Genomic DNA, 17,547 nt, shown 5'->3' on the forward strand with positions numbered 1-17,547 from the left:
CAAAATAAATAAAACATGATGATTATTCTTGTCATTCTTTCTTTGTCATTATTAAATAAGATAATTTCCCAAATCAAATACTTTTCGTTTTTGGTCGAAACAAATACAAACAACCACAATATTCAATCGTCAATTTAATCTTGATTAATGCATGAATGTATGAATGCAATCAGCCTGGGGATGCACATCTAGTTGAACAAATGAATGGACCTTTCAAACAGTTGGCCCATTTGTGCAAGAGAATGGATTTTTCAAACAGTCGACCTATTCAAAATGCATTAAGGTTCATTCGAACAATATATTGGTCTTTCAAACAGTCAACTAGGCACCCGATAATGCCCACATGCCATACATGCATGATCAACCCATCGTTTATTAGTCCAATTTACAATCAGTACATCATAGAAGCTCAAAAATCATTATGGGGGGGCCGTCACCCAGCATAGGCCGACAACTCATGCATAGTGTCTCAGACCACCATCCTCGACTCATGAGACTTAAGCTAACAGAATTCAAATACACTCAAAAAGTTACAAGTGGCGATTGTAATACAATAGATTTATGGTATTCTTTTTATATAAACCTCTACAACTAGTGGTCACTCATGATTCACACACAGACATTACCATTACAAGTCTAGTTATATTTCCAATAAAAAGAATCATCCCAACAAGCCACATTGGCACCAAGTCCATTCATGGACACAACAAAAGAATCCAATCCACAAGTGACAAAGGCACAATTAATCCATAAGATGGTAAGTCTATAACCATATAACATTTTATCCATTCACAAACGGTCACTAGTTCAAGGAACCTCAAAGAATACCATCAAATAATTTCCAAGTGTCAAAATAAACCACACAACAAATCCAATCTCCAAAATACATATAAACCATCACTTCATTTCACATACATCATCAATACCAATCACATGTAAATTTCTCTACTCACATTTAGGTTAGATTAACAAATTCTACAATCAAATACCTTAAAAGCTGTTGCAGCCTATACATATAAGAATACTCAATCTGATATCTAGAGTATGTAAAGCATTCGGAATAATCAATAAGTTTAAGGAAAGAATTACACAAACTAAAATTAACATTTATAATTAAATCTACTAAAAGATGATATATGTAAACTAGGTATAAGTACTAGATTAAGAAAATTAACAAATCAGAGAAACTAAATCTAACTATCACAATGGAGGAAAGCTTGAAGGGTGAATCATCACCTTCAAGTAGGATCTCTCCTTAAACAACTAAGAGAATGAAGATTTGCATAAAACCCTTAAACTCCTCAAATCTGAATAAACTCGGATCCAAACCCAACAATTTGATTATAATCCAATTGATTAGGGAAATCTTTACTTTGATGAGATACAATTTCTTCAACCCGAGTTGCTAGAAGAGGCAAATCCAAATTAGGAGAATGTGTTCCCCCCTACAATCAGACCATCGAGGATTTAGAATGACCCTGAACTAATCCTCCATTGAGTTTAGGCAAACATAAAAGCAAAGAGTTAACTCATCGAGTTGATGACTCAGCCCAATCGGTTCTAAATCAAAAGAACTAATGTTCCATTGGTCTGAAGGGGTGGATGATCACCCAATTCTACTACTATTGGATCAGTTACAACCTGAAACAGAAAGATCGCACTAAGTCAGTGACTCAGTTACCCAATTCCAAACTTAAGAGATGGGTCGACTCAACTCAGTCACCATTATCAACACAAAACAACAGTAGGACATGGAGAAAAACACATATTACTACTGTAGTCACACAATCTAGAACTCGTTTTCAAACTAACTAAAGCTTTCTGCAACCCAGACTCTAGCTAAGTTAACTTAGCCAAAGATCAAACAAACGCATCAAACACGACTAAACCACAAGTTTAAACAAGAGATATTGACTAACCTTTGGTGGAGAAAACCACACTGATCACCAGCTAAGGACAAAAGAGAAATCCGAGCTATCCAGCAACTACAAGCTATCCAGCAACTACACACCTCAACCAAGTAGACCCAGCAACGTTTGGTCAACACGAACCTGACTTGATGCGATGAAAACTCGAGCCACAACACCTGCTGTTGAGAGGCTGGATTGAATCAGCCCCAACTCAAGTTCTGGAAAAGCTTGATTCAATGGTTAGTCGAGCAGCAGCTTGAAGAACGTGACTCTAACTCGATTTGATTCGACTCGGTATCTATCAAACCTATTCCTCTCCTATGTGGTTTGAACACGCACGACCTGCAACAACCATATAAGCACAACTGGAATGATTCCAGACACAAAATCAGCCCGACACAGACCCAGCAAATCAACTCCATTCGACTCAGCAACAACCCGAGAAGTGAACCAGTGAATCACTTCCCAACCTTCTTCCCCCTCTTCTCCTTTCTTTCTTCTCTTCATCATCTTTTCTCTCCATCTTTCCTTATTCAGCAAATCCATGCCCAGAAGGGTTGTTGGCCCAAACCTAATTGAGTCGACTTGGTTCGAGTTGACACAGAGCAAAAATGTCTGGTTTTGGTGCTGCATTACTTGAAATCAGCTCCATGATCACATCCTAATCTGTGACAGATCATTAATGATTGGATGTTGATTGAATGGCCTTCTAAACGAACGTAAAAGATCCTCGATCGGGTCCCACTTGAGATCACGCGGAAGACGCCTTGGTTGCTAATGGCAAAACACCATCCGATGATTCTTTCTTCGATTTCTCTTATCAGGATGACTTAGATCTGTCTTGCGGAGCTTGTGGATACCAAAAAATCGAGCACTAAAGGTGTTTACTTGGTGGGTTCGGCAAGAAAGTGGCTTCGAGCAGTTCCTCCTTGCACAAATGCAAAGAAGACGGAAACCCTAACATTGTAATGGATTTATTTGCCTCAGCACATCCGTGTGAGTTCAAAGGACGGTTGAGATCTGACCTAATGGATGGTTGGGATTGGCAGAGAGTTCTCTCGAATTCGTCTAACTGTGTAAGAGAGCGGAATCTTTTTCCATTTTCAGGCGATCTGCGTGCTCTATAATGAAGGGCTGGGATTTGTCGAGGTGGAGGGTCAAGATTACGAGAATCCCCTTAATGCCGATTGCCAAGCATGACAAAGAAACGGATTTTCATTTTTGGAAACAACTCATGCACACCTCAACTTGTGCACATGATTGAGTGTACACACACATGAACCACCGGTTGAAAAACATAGGTTTTGATTGAAAATGCCCGCCCAACAAGATGGACGGTTCGGATCACTGAATTAACACTTATGGTAAAGGTGGGCCACACTTGATCGTTCGTCCACTTGAAATGGACGCTGGCGGAAAATGAAAGAAAGGAAGAGAAATCTCTCCTTTTTTTGGGAGAGCTCAGGTCAGCGCCCGGTTTGACCTGAATTTGGGTTCAGTGCGCTGTAAGTGCACTAACCCTGGTGCATGCACACAGCGAAAGCAGGGCCCACAATGATGCCCTATGAAATCCACTCCATCCATTCACTTTGTAGGTTTCCACTATGACCCTAGACCAAAAATGATTTCAATCCACAACTTAGGTGGGCCATACCAAGAAAATTTGCCGGTTAGATTGTATTATAGTCAATCATCCTAGCCATCGTGGGTCTGATTTGGGGTCCACTAGGGGTGATCGGGATGCTCCATGACACACAATGAATGGTTAAATGGCCAATCTCATGATTAAACAGGTTCATAGTCTAATTAATGGTTGATCTTAAAATCTAATGGTTGATTTTGAAATCCAATGGCTAGATTGTTAATTGATTAATGGTCTCCATGGTAACACCCCAAGTAGTAAAAAGTACGGAGTGTTACACGTACATTTTCCCAATATTCTTTTTATGTAGGCCATGCGTTGAAGGTTTAGGATTCTCCAACATCCGAGAATTTTCAGGTATTCCCCATCAACGATGTTGGTCATCAAATCAACGATATGCATGTTCAAAATTGGGATTGATTTGAACAGACTAGCAATCAGGACATACAAAGCATGTTAGGTGACACTGATCTAGTGAGTTATCACAATGATGTTAAACAACCTAAAACAGATAGTCTTAGCTCCCAACTATTCACTCAATAAATATGGATGGTTGATAATCTTTTGCGCAACTATTCTGTAAACATCCACTGCATGTGGCTGGTGCAATGACTCGGTTTCATTGTCTATGAATTTTAGACCATAACCCATCTATGAAGTAGCAAACTAGATCGACGGTTCCAATCATCATAGACATAGATATTATCCACATGTACGGTAGAGAGAAGAATAAGCTCACACTATTTTACAAAATTTATTTTGGGAAATAATCACATTGTGGTGGTATCTTGGCTCATTGTGACCGTTGGACACCCAATCACAAGATCCACACCATCCATTAGATGCAACATATGTGTCTTATTGTGAAACATCCAAACTGATCAGATGATCAAATCCATTCATTCAATAGCCTTCTTTTTTATAGCCATTCTTTTTCAAGCATTGCATGGGATGGTCGGGATGGCCTGATAAAAGTTATGGTTTAAAACCAAAAGCAACCACGATGGTTCTTATTGAATATCAAATTGTTGATAGGACCTATTTTTATACAAATGATCTTTATCATCCACATAGGCTATATTGATGGAATGTTAGTTAAAATGATTGGATGGGTGTGATTTCTTCATGCTAGCCCGTAAAATCTATGCTAGAACCAATATACCATCTGGGTCATACAGATCTTATAACTGGTGTCCAAGGATCTCAATTGAACTTCAGCACCATGATTAATTCTCATTGGTTTTTGAAGTTTAGGTATTCTTTAAAAGTAAGCCATTGCAATCAAGTTATTTATTGGCAACATTGCTTTAATTTATGTAGGTGGTGGTGGGTTCAAACCTGCACTTCAAAATTTTTTACTTGGAACTTTCCATTAAATAGAACTCACCTGAGTAAGGAGAGCTTGGCCAGTCTACCGACATGGTGCAATACCGGTGAGTTCTGGGAGAACTTGGCAAGTCTTGTAACTAAACCTGGCGAGGTCTTTGTTTTATGTTAGAGGTGGTGGGTTACAGACGTGGATTGCCTGCGCCCACCGACTGCAAGTTCATGCAGTTTGAAGCTAGGTCACCATGGTGTTTATGAAAAATCCACCTCCCATCCATCTTTTTGGCCAACCCATGTTCGGACATGAGCCCAAAAATGAGGTGGGTCCAAAACTCAAGTGGGCTACATGATAGGAAAAAGTGGGAGGGAAATGCCCACCCTTGAAACCTTCTCGAGGTCGACTGTGATGTTTATATGCCATCCCAACTGTTCATAAGGTCATTCCCACTGAGATGAACTGAAAACACAGAAATATTATGTTGATCCAACTGTTTCCTGTCATGTGGGCTGTTTGAGTTTTTTGATCTGCCTCATTTTTGAACTCACATCCTAACATAAGCTAGCAAAATAGATGGACGGGGGGATTTCTCACAAACATCACAACGGGCCCCACCTAGCTTCCGATGGTAGGAACTTCCTGTGGTCAGGTGTTGCAGGCAATCCGCATCTCTGAAACATCCACTTTACTTTTTTGTTAATCTAAAATTTTCACTCTATAAACTCCCCTGGGTAACACAAAACTCGGCCAGTCCATTGAGTTAGTGCAAATCTAGGGCAAAGTTTAGCAAAAACAGGTTGAGTGTCATAACAACTTGAGTCATGTAGGAATTCAGCATGTTTTCATGCTGATCCGAGTTGACTCTTTATAGACAATGCATTAGGCTAAGGAATATGATTGAAATAAAGCAGAATAATGCTTATTGTAGGAATTACTTTTGCAATTACTTTCTTGTAGAATTGTACCCACTTTTCTTGCAATTAGGTTATTTTAAGAATTTCTATTGTTTTTTCTTTTTCTTTATTCTTTCCCTCAAATGTTATAGTTTTGAATTCCATATCCATAAAGAAATGATACTATTTGGCAGGAAAATGGTGGATGCCGCTGTTGGTGTTCTCTTGGATAAATTGCTGATATTACTTATTAGTGAAGGCCGTCGATTCCTTGAACTTGATGACCAGTTTGAGGAAACAAAGAACGAGCTTCGCTACATGCAGAGCTATCTCAAGGAAGCTGACCGGGTGACGAGAAAAGATAGGAATGAGGTTCTCAAGATGGTAATGAGTGACTTAAGAGAGTTGGTATATGATGTTGAGGACATAATAGAAGATTTCCAGCTTCTATTCCTGAAAAAACACCAAGGGTGTGCACCCAATTTTACAAGTTGTTGCTCTCCTACCCTTCTGAAATCCCGTCGTCAAATGGGAAAGCGCTTGAGGAAAATAAATCAAGAGGTAAGGAAGGTGAAGGAGAGGATGATAGCCTACGTGGGTACTACTCCTCACCTTACAGGTAAAGAAGAAGGGGGTAATAGGCCATTGACCTACCCAATCCTAATAGATGAAGCGGAATTGGTAGGATTAGAAGATGACACGGCGAAGATTAGAAATTGGATCTTAGAAGCGAATGGGCTCCCAACTGTGATTGGAATAGTTGGAATGGCAGGAATCGGAAAAACCACACTCGCTCAAAAGATTTGTGATAGCGTGAATGTGCAAGAATCTTTTAAGCACTCGTTGATTGTTTCAGTTTCTCAAAGTTTCAAATTAGACGAACTGCTGCGGAAAATGTTAAATAAACTAAATGTAGAAGAGAAATCTTTGAGGGGAAAGGACGTTGATGAGCTATTGAAAAAGCTTAAGCAAGAGTTAGATGAGAAGTACCTGATAGTTTTGGATGACATTTGGGGTACAGATCAAGGGATGTGGTGGGCTAGTTTGAAGTCTGCTTTGCCCCGAGTGAGAGGTAGCTGTGTCATTGTTACAACAAGGAATGAAGAAGTGGCTAAATCAATGGGGGCTACCATCAGGCACATACATCATCCACGGATTCTTTCGGATGAAGATAGCTGGTTCTTATTCAGCAAAGTAGCTTTTGCAAAAAATGGAGGCAATTGCACAAATCCAGACTTGGAGGGCTTGGGAAAGGAGATCGTTGTGAGGTGTGGGGGGCTTCCTTTAACAATTAAGGTTGTGGGTGGAATGATGTTGGGGAAGGGCTATTCCATCCACGAATGGAGGCGAATATCGAAGCACCTAAAAGAGGAGTTGGCAAGCAGTATGAAAGATGAGCTGGTCATTTCGAGACTAGAGTTAAGCTATGAAGAGCTCCCGGGACACTTAAAACCTTGCTTGCTGTGCTTTGCCATGTATCCTGAAGATTCTGAAATACCATTTCTCAACATGGTATATCGGTGGATAGGTGAGGGTTTTGTTTGGGGAAGAAATGGAAAAACGGCGTTTGAGATAGGAGAAGAATGCTTTGCAGAACTATTTAATCGATGTTTGATAGCAGTGGGAAAAGACACGTTTGGAAGACGCTTCGGTTCATGTAGAATGCATGATATGGTGCGAGATATGGTTATAAAAATTGCAAGAGAAGAGAGCTTTGTGAGCCTGGATGGTAGAGTTGGGCCTGTGTTCAGTGTCCAGTCTCGCCGTCTGGGAATTTTGAGGAATACTGCAGTGGAGAGCATTGAAAACAGTTCCAAGTTGCGAACGTTAGTTGGGATGAACATAGCAAGCGAAAAGATTATTTTAAGTGTAAAAACAAAACTCTGCGAATTAAGGTGGTTGAGGGTGTTGTATCTTTCATTATCGACCACAAAAATTGATGAAGATCTCCTAGCCAAGGATTGGTTGAGTGGGATAGGATCGTTACAACACTTGGTTTATCTTTACATAGAGAAAACTGCCTTAAGAAAACTCCCTGATTCAATCGGAAATCTTCGTAATCTTCAGATTTTATCTTTATTCGACTGCCCCAATTTGGAAAGGCTGCCATCGTCAATCACAACATTGGAGAAGCTGACCACCTTCCATATAGTTAGCTGTGATTCTTTCGAATGCATGCCAGAAGGGCTTGGAAATCTTTCAAATCTTGAACAGCTATCATGGTTTAGGTCTAAAAATTCAAGACTTAAGAACGGTTACCAGATTCCGCAGTTGAAGAACTTGACAAAACTCAGAGAACTCCGCATGAAGATAAATTACGAGGAACAAACTGATGAAGGGGAATGGAATGTATTATCAATGCTCAACCAGCTGCAACTTCTATTAGTAGACTTTGTAGGCAATTCTCCAAGCCCTGGACTTGTGCGGAAGTTAGATCATCAACTCTCTCCTCTTAAATGCCTTAGAGAGTTGTGGCTTTGGAACTTTCCAGGAGAAAGGACGCCTGCTTGGCTCAATCCTACTTCCCTTCCCAATCTGCAGTTTCTTACCATTTACTGGGGAAAGATTAACTACCTGGGTCCTAAATTTTGGGACTGCTCGAGTAGGGTATGGAAAGTGGAGGTCTTGGTGCTAGGAGATTTGTACGACTTGGAGGAGGAGTGGCCGAGGATGCAAAGGGCAATGCCATCTTTACGACTCTTGAAAGTTTACCGCTGTCCGAAGCTTAAGTCATTCCCATTCGACGTTTCAGTTGAGGGGAGGTGGAGAATATGGAGGAAAGAAGAAGAAGAAGAACGCGAGCCCATGGTAAATCAAGTCTAACAACCAGTTTCTTCCTTTTGTGTGTATTTGAAATGTAATGATTTTTATTGAAAAGCACCGAGATGGCGCAAAGATAGAACCTAAATAAAAAGGAAAAGTTATAATCCTCAAGGCCTATTATACAAAAGGCCCATTCTACAAGAGAGATTTTTGCCCTACTAAAGACTACTGTGGAATTGCATGTGTTCCTGAAGCATTTTCAATTTATTTCCCGCAAATCAGCCAAAAAGCTAGCTAATAAAACCAGTCTCCAAATTATCCTTTTTGTCAATCTTATTAATTGTTTCGTAGAAATGTTTATGCCAACCATGCCATGAGACATGAAGAGGCGATCCTCAAACATACGTGCGCGTCATGTCACAAATTTGTGCAAGATCCTGGCTGACCCATCTGGTGGGTACCGTCGTTAACATGCCGTGGCAGGTGGGTTTGAACATAGACCATGGGTCTTCTTTTTCCTGTCAGTCTTTTTTTTTTGTACATGTGTGACAGATTTGAGCAGTGGACTCACTCTTTTTGTGGGTCAGTGCCATCTCATGGTGTTCCCTACCTGATGAATAGCCTGGATCTCTTTCACACATGCACCATGCTGGCAAGTGTGCCACAAATTACCCCTTCTCATTGTGTGCCACTATCCTATATTTTATTCTCAAAGCTTGTAATAAAACGATTGATATTCCCTACTCATTGTCAGATGATCAGAGAAGCACTAATTCTAATGATTTCACCATGCTTAACTCTACCCATTTTAGGAGTGTCTTCATATGAGAAAAACTTTGATATGCAAACATTGAGATGTTATACATGTCACATGGAATCAAATCAAATTAAGCCATCAAAATTGTGGGTCAGTTTATGCGAGCTTCGACAAGAGCCCTTGGATAGTGGGAACGGCTGAGATACAGTCTGAAATTAGGAGGGAAAAAGAGAGACTCTCTCGCTCGTAGAGACTGGCGTGGAGACACGATGCTCCCATGAGGACACTCCCGCACGTGTCTGGAGTCTCGCACGCATGTCTCTCTTCTCTAGCCACCGCGGCCTCCCCTCTCGCCAGTTACCTCTCTCGCGATCTACCTCTTCTCGCCATCCATATCTCTTCTGGGAGCGGTAGTGCCAGTGCCATCAGCAGCGGGAGAGACAACGTGTTTGGGACTGTTAGCAACATCACCATTGACTTTGATTGCAAGGTATTCTCCCCACCCTCTTCTTCTCTTTCTAAAGGTCAATTTGAAATTGAAAATCTCTTAATATGGATTTTGTGAATTTTCACATTCCTAATTGGTGATTTTTTAAATTTCAATCCCTAATTGGCATCACCATCAGCTTTCGATTGCAAGTTATTCTCCTCGTCCTCTTCTTCACTTTCTAAAGGCCGATTCGAAATTGAAAATCTTTGAATATGGATTTCTAAAATTTCAAAATTCTAACTAGGGATTCCTGAAATTTCAATCCCTAATTGGATTAGGGATTTTCTAGGACTTTTAGAACATAACAATGAGCCGATAAACAAATCCCTTGGACATGAGTTCAAGAAATTCAGTTCAAAACAAATGTTAAAACATGAATAAATTGATCAACATAAGACCCTAGTACCCTACTCATCCACATGAAACCATATCCTAGCGTGCACCTTTGATGCATTCGAGACCATGTAGGAGCAATTAGAGGATGCATCCACACCACTTAAGCTGGACAATTGAAGATCTGACCAGAATGCAAATCAAACCCAACCAACAGTTCTAATTAAAAATTTGGCAAATCCCATACATATCACATATTTGTGCCATTCAACTGTCAAGATTTCTGATTTGGACCATTGTGGAATCTAAATTGGTCTTATTTTGGTCACGAACAATTCATCTATCTAGATTAGTGGCCTAATTGGACCTCAATATCCCCATATCCAATTGGATGGTTTTGACTGATAACATGTGCGATGCATCAACTTTGATATCTGATTTGATGGTCTATGGAGTTGTAGACACCCCACCCTAGGCTGATAAGCTGATATAGTTTGAACGGATGAATGGACAACCAAAGCCCAATCCTAAACCCTAACCTTAAAAGCCTAAACCCTAGGAACCCCAGTCCTAAATCCTAAACTCAGCCCATTCAACCTAGTCAGCCCAATCCTAAACCCTAGGAACCCAAAACCCTAAAGCCTTAAGTCAACTCACCCAGTCAGCCTACCCAACTCCACAACCCAGTCAACTCACCTAGTTAAGCCCAAAACCAAGCCCAATTGGAAAAATGGCCAAAACCTCAAAGCAACAACCCTTGCAGCAGATCCTCCACACGCTTGGAGGATGCTGCATGCCAAAGCAGGAGTCCAAGTGGGGACTAGCTGCAGCCAGGTTGTCGTCGGCCATGTGACACTCCCTCTTTGGGGCAACATCGCTCAAGCATGTGGAACTCTCCTTTTTTGAATTTTAAGTGTGCGGTTGAGGTACATTTACTTCGTTGCCCATCTCCTTACCTAAAATTACCCTTTTACTACCTCATTCAATTCATGAGATGATGCCATATGGCAATCCCCAATCCCAACCTTTCAACCATCTTTTGCCCCTTAGGATCACCAGGAATTATAAGAAAACCGGGTTGGAGGCTATAAATAGCCCCCTTCCCTTCTCATTTTACACACACCATCCATTTTCATCAAAGACACACCAAGCATCAGAGAGCCTTCTCATTTAAGAGATCTCACCCATCAGGAAGCCATCCTTTCACCAAGGAGAGTGAAAGTGAGGAAGAGAGAGCCCAGCCTTGGTCTAGCCTAGCCTAGCCAAGCTAGAGTCTAAGCCTCCTGAGCCACCTAAGTTCAAACCTGAGCCACTCAATCTAGCCTTGCGACACTACCGTTCAACCAACTGTTCAAGCTTAAGTCAATTCCATCAACTTAGTGCACTAGCATAGTGCAACATTCATTCCCTTCTCAACCCCCATGTTCCTTATATACATCAGCATCATAGTGCATTTCATCGTCTTAATGCATCTAACTAGCGGGTGTATCCTTTATGACTTGTCGATATAATCGGATCTTGCCCACCAGAAACCTTAGCCAATTAGCTGTCATTTTAGCATATACATTACATTCCATCGCTTTCTATCGTATCTGACTAGCGGGTGTACTCTTTGAGACCTGCCGATGCAACAGGTCCACCAGAAACCTTAGCCGGTTGCCCGACATTTTATCATAAGCATCAATATCAAGCATCACATACATACATACACCCCGCACTTAATCATTTCGAACGTATGCTTTACTACTTGCCGTTATAATTGGAACCTGCCCATCAGAAATTCGGATCAATCAAACACCTCTACCATTGCATCACATTACATTCACAACACGCGAGAACTACCCATTTTCTTCAGAAATTAGTTAAAACTTAGATCTTGTGAAGTAAAGATTGTACATCTATATGGGCAAAGTGGGCAAACATAAACTCACGAGTCATCTTAGGGTTAATGATCTTCGAGTCCACAATCTTAACCATTTCTACGGGCTCTAACCGACGGTAGAATCATAATAATTGGTTAGTGGTGACTCCGGTCAAATATAACACTTTTACCCCATCACAAAAGCCCTCGAGCAAGGCAACAAGTGGAAAGAGGAAAGTAGATCTCCTATACCCACGGGAAATCTGCTCCTCCAGCGTCCACAGCAGTCCACTAAATTTATCGGATGGTCCTTTATAAAAGTGTCTAAGATAGAGATGCCCCTTGACTTGGGTTATAAAAGTGTCTAAGATAGAGATGCCCCTTGACTTGGGTTGAATTAAATCAACTCCATATGCAGGGTTATTTGGACATTTCCCGCTTGCTCCAAAGATCTTTGGTTTGGGGATTTTCTGAAATTATTAACTCTTGATAAATAAATAAATAAATAATCTGAAATTGTTAATCTCTAATCAGATTGGGTATTTAAAATTTAAAAATAATAAAATAATAAAAAACTTGTTAGTCTCTAATTAGATTGAGTATTTTTTGAAATTCCTAATCCCTAATTGTAGGCTCCATTCATAAGAGGGTGCAAGCCAAAGATTGGCAAGTTTGGTATTGTCTTCGAAGAGAGCGCGACAAGTGTAACATGGGCTGACAAAATTAGGATAAAATCTTCGATTAGATTATTAATTCCTAATTAGTCAGATTATTAAGTAGACATCCCGAATCCTTAATTGGGAATAGTAATCTGGAAATTGTTAATTCTGTAATTGTCCTGTTATTGTTGACTTTGGACTGTTCAATTTATTTTTTAAAACCTGAAAGAGAACTGTTGATTTAGGTTACGAGCTATGTTCCTTTACTAACTTCTACACAATTTCACTATAAACTATGTCAAAATGTGTTAATTCTTTGTCAGCTGCTAATGGTGTGTGTGCAGATGCCTGCTGATCTGCTGCTTCCCATGGAGTGGCCAGCGGTGATGCAGGCTCAATCCAAAAATGACAATTCAAGTTTGGGTATCTTTCTGCAGCGTCAACTTCTTGAATCAGTTATGTTGTCTGCTCCTGGCTTTGTGTATGTGGAGATGCAGGGTTGGTTATGGTGGTGTTTGAATGTTGGGATGGATGAATTTGTTAGGTTCCATATTAAATGTAAGTCTGTGGCCAGCCTGATGAGCAGAATAGCCTTATTTTTGGATCAGATCATGTACTAAGTTGATCTGAGAAATTTCAGATCATGTAAGTGTGATCCTCTTTTCTCTTTAAACTGCTTTTCCCCCTTCTTCTGTTTTTTAGGTGTGGAGGAGCTACTTTCAGACACTGCAAGAGGTGGGTATTCGACTGTAAGAGGTTGATATGCATGAAAATCCATCAGATGATTGCAAGAGGTTTCGACTGCATGAGGTTGATATGCTCTATATCTAGGTGGTGTGCTAATTGCATGTATTGTTAATTCATTAGAATACAGTTACTCTTAACCGAATCGACTACTGGTTAGTGAATGAAACCAATTCTACTTGATGAAACTTTCGTTATGACCAGCTCTGTTGTCCCAACATCTCTTGAAATATTTAACTGGCAGTTTTTCTTAATTTTAACTGATGTATCAAAATTTCCTGTTTTAAGTAATTACTTTTTATTTTACATGAGTAGCATATACGTTATTTTGTCTTTACCAATAGAGTTCAGTTTGGCAACAAATTCAACTCTGCCTGCTAGTGGTTGCACTGGCTGGTCCTGATCCCCTGTAAAAGAGGAGGGTTGATGTCAAGTGAGCAGCTGGTGATTGAAGTTGCCACCAAGGAACCGTGAGAATTTGTGTCTAAACAGGATTTGTAAAGCCAATCTAATGGTTGGGATGGGGTTATGATGATACTGATGATGAGCGGAGTTCAGATTTTGGAAATTGAAGTGATTCTTTGGCGATAATGAAATACAATTTTGAAGGTTGTTCCATTACCACTCTCATTTCACTAAGTATTAATGTTCTTGCTCTATTAAGAGCTTTACTTTGAGTAGTATTTTGGCTCATTTCACTGAGTATTAATGTTTCAGTGGGTATGGTGGTTTTGTTTTTTAATCGACTTGGTGAACTTTCACCAATTCAACAGTCAACTTGATAATTTCATACGGCCTCCGGAATTTTTCTAGTTGTAACATCAGCAAATTTTCTCCCCTACTGGGGAGTAATTAATTCAAGCATATTGTAGGAATCTTTCCATTGTAGAGGTATTGGTTGGATGTTCTTGTAATGTTCTAAAATTATTCCTTTGATAAATAAGAACAGGTATTAGTGAAATGCATCATCTATTTTGCTGTCCATTGGTTTTGTCTATCTCATAATAAGCAGGTCTTAAATATGCTTTGCTGCTGGGTGGAAGAGATCCAAATTCTGAGGCATTCAAGTTTGCACCCGCCAAGGATTTTTTACTATTTATGGCTTGCAGAAGATGGCATGAAAATGCAGGTTTGGAAATAAAATAAACCACCTTTACTTCTATATGGTTGTAGATAGATTATTTTGACCGACTATTTCCCATTGTGTTTCATATTTGTGATCTTGTCTCATTAGGTTTCAGATGGGGAGAAGATTCTTGGCCTACGGTCTATGGTCAGAACATTCATTCCAGCTTAACCATTGTGAATCCACAGATCAATTAATGGCTTTTAATCTAACATGAAAAGTAGAAAATGGAATGTAGTTTAAAAAAGAAGCTCCATTAACTGAAATCTCAACATTTTTCCTCCCATGGAAAAAATAGTAATAATAAAAAAAAAAAAAAAAATTCAGCATGACACATTTCTGGGGCACCCAAAAACATGCATCTGGTGGGCTTCCCCACATAGATTACTTGGCTAAATTATCAGACCGCTCAACTCATCAGGTGGCATTCACATGTACAAAGGCGACAGGTCAAAGTTTTTGACGAGGGTATATATTAAATGTAAATCTGTGGCCAACCTGATCACCAGAAGCCTTATTTTTGGACCAGGCCATTAGCTCAGTTGACTAGAGAAATTTCAGATATAAAATCACCCAATCCATCATCAGAAAATTTAAAAGGTGCAGACTCCATCCAGGCTTTACAAAAACGAGTTTTTAATTGGTATAGCCGTGTAAGCTGACATAAAAGTGTTTTTTTTTTTTGTTTCGGGGGTGGGGGGGCGCGCTGGCGCTCAACTTCTACCTGGCCTAATTCCTTAACCTGCACCCCTCCACCCTGCATATTCTTTAGAGGCGGACCTTTTCCTACCTTTCTTCTCCTCTTTCTATAAATTCATGTTCATTTCTCATTTTATTTCCTTTTTTCTTGTTTCCTTTTTGGAATTTATGTTTTTATTTTTCTGCAACAAGGAGGCGGTGACCATGGTTCACTTATCCAGACTTTGGGCCCCAATATGAGCTTAAACTGGGTAAAAGAAAACCCTTGCAATGAGCCATTGGAAAGTATTATTTGTTAGTGATAGAAGACTTGATTTGGAAGTTTGGATTTGTACACGTCTTGTTTGGCTTTGAATATCTTTCTTTTGGATGTTCTAAATTCTAATATATATTTTGTTACTTTTGTCAGATCCCATTTTCAAGGAGCAGAATGGCTATATGGAGCTCTTTCCACTCATATGTGGCTGGGGATGATCCTGAAATCTAGAAATGGGATGTCTCGACCATCCCAGTTACAAAAGATGCTTCTGCTGAACTGTGGGATGACATTCATGAATGAGTTGCCCTAAATGACCTTCACCAAAGTCCCAAGTGATACCCTTGTTGCCGAATTCACTGAAAAATAAGATGCGGGCTTTCGACTACAAGACGTTGATATGCTCCATGTCTGGTGGTGAGCTAATTGTATGTCAATATGAAAATGCATGGACAGGTTGAAAGAAGACAATTTAAAAGTTTGAATTGATGTACACGTGTATTTATGTACAGTAATTGTGTGGATGCATGTGGATAGTCATGTTATGACACGGCAGCGATGACAATGACTGTGACCAACACAGATATATATATACTATACAAGAAGGATGAATGCAATTGCATATCAACATGTACTGAATTAGTTTCATTATATTTTTTTTCTAAATCAGACTTGATTTCAATTTTACTCATTTGGTGTTTCGTGCGCTCTCTCTTCATGCAGGCAGCTTGCATGCCACTTGGGAGTCCTCGCTTGCTATGTTTTCTGAAGCTTCAGTAGTAGCTGCCCCTTTGGGGTGATTCTATCCTTGTTGATAGATTGGGCTGATGTAGTGGTGCCTGCTGCAGATGTGTCTGTTAGCAGCGAGCTATGGATAGATGGGCTGTGAGATTTATGCATCCCTCTGTTGAATTGCTCCCTGGGTTGCTGTAGTTTGCTGATGGTTGATGGGGCTTCATGTTTCCTGTGGTTTGCATCTGCTGGTGCGCTGTGGTTTGCTGTTGCAGTGGGCTGGGTTGTTTAGTGATGGCTTTCCAAGCGCAGTTTGTAATGGTCCCGGGTTGTAACGGGCGATTCATTTTGTTGGGGTAGTTGTTGTTGTCCTCTTGTGCATGTGTTGTAATCAATGGACTTCTATAATAGCCGAGGAGTTTTTTTTTTTTCCCTTTTTCTTTTTTCCTTTTGGTTGGCGCCCACCCGAATGGATGTATAAATTTTCCCAATCAATAAAATTACAGGTTTTGATTTTCTTTATACATTTTTGTCTTTGTTAGTGGTATAAAAACAGAGATTCTGATGTTGTTGTGACTACTAATTTACATTTTCTTGCAAATCTCTCTTGTAATGTATGTATGTATGTACGATGTATTGTACATTTTATTTTAGTATTGGAAAATTTCCAAAATTCGGGTTTGTTGATCGAGACCACTGGTTTGTTGCATACCGCCACGGATGGATAATGCCAAAATGGTTTCCTTGATAGGATAATTGCATCCTTTCGATTTGTGGCCTACAAATAGATGGTTGAGTTGAGGAATTCCACAACAGTCCACATTTTGTGATATTTTGGGGGCAAGGTCCATTCACACTAGGACACTACACAACAGTGGCCTGTATTGTCGAATCATGGACCCCACTTGGAAAAATTGAGAGCCCAGATATACAGTGCAAAGTGCCAAGACACATATCCTATAGCTCTTTGATCAATAACTAATGAGCTTTCAATTCAACAAAAGATGGTTGGTGTCATTCAAATTGTAGCAATGTTGATTTTCCGGCTACAAAATTTGGATGGTAATTAGGAAAAGAAATGACATTTTTTTTTAATGGGGAAGACAGATGGTCAATTGTAAGTATTCATGAAGAGAGAGCAAAGCAGTATTGCAAGTAAAATTAAAATTAGAATATAGGTTTCACTTTATTAGGCTGCATTTTACTCATGGCATTTCCAAAAAAAAAAAAAAAAAGCAGTTCGTGATTTCAAAATTCCTACTCTTAGTAGAATATTCAAAGATAAATGGGGCTCTTTTGGGCTGTGTTGTAAAGAAGGATCTCTTTTTCTGTGATTTTTGGAGATTCATCTAAGAGTA

The 17,547-nt window shown here is 39.8% G+C and overlaps 1 protein-coding gene across 5 annotated transcripts in view; it reads left to right on the top strand.

The window, feature by feature from the left end:
- LOC131241788 (disease resistance RPP13-like protein 4) overlaps window positions 1-16,174 on the top strand; it is a 36,339-nt gene extending 20,165 nt beyond the window's left edge. The window contains exons 2-5 of one of the 5 annotated variants that reach the window (XR_009169366.1): window positions 5,964-9,779; window positions 12,977-14,505; window positions 15,611-15,874; window positions 15,970-16,174. Coding sequence is in view for 1 of the 5 variants with exons in the window: in XM_058240310.1 (XP_058096293.1) it covers window positions 5,968-8,592 (2,625 nt within the window). In the remaining 4 variants the exon portion in view is untranslated. Of the gene's footprint in view, window positions 1-5,963; window positions 12,023-12,976; window positions 14,506-14,610; window positions 15,200-15,610 lie in introns of those variants that run through there. The other 4 variants (XR_009169360.1, XR_009169372.1, XR_009169378.1 and 1 more) reach the window with 4 other exon arrangements.
- Window positions 16,175-17,547: the final 1,373 nt, after the last annotated feature.

Source organism: Magnolia sinica, chromosome 1 (genome assembly GCF_029962835.1).
Source record: "Magnolia sinica isolate HGM2019 chromosome 1, MsV1, whole genome shotgun sequence".
NCBI lineage: Eukaryota > Viridiplantae > Streptophyta > Magnoliopsida > Magnoliales > Magnoliaceae > Magnolia > Magnolia sinica.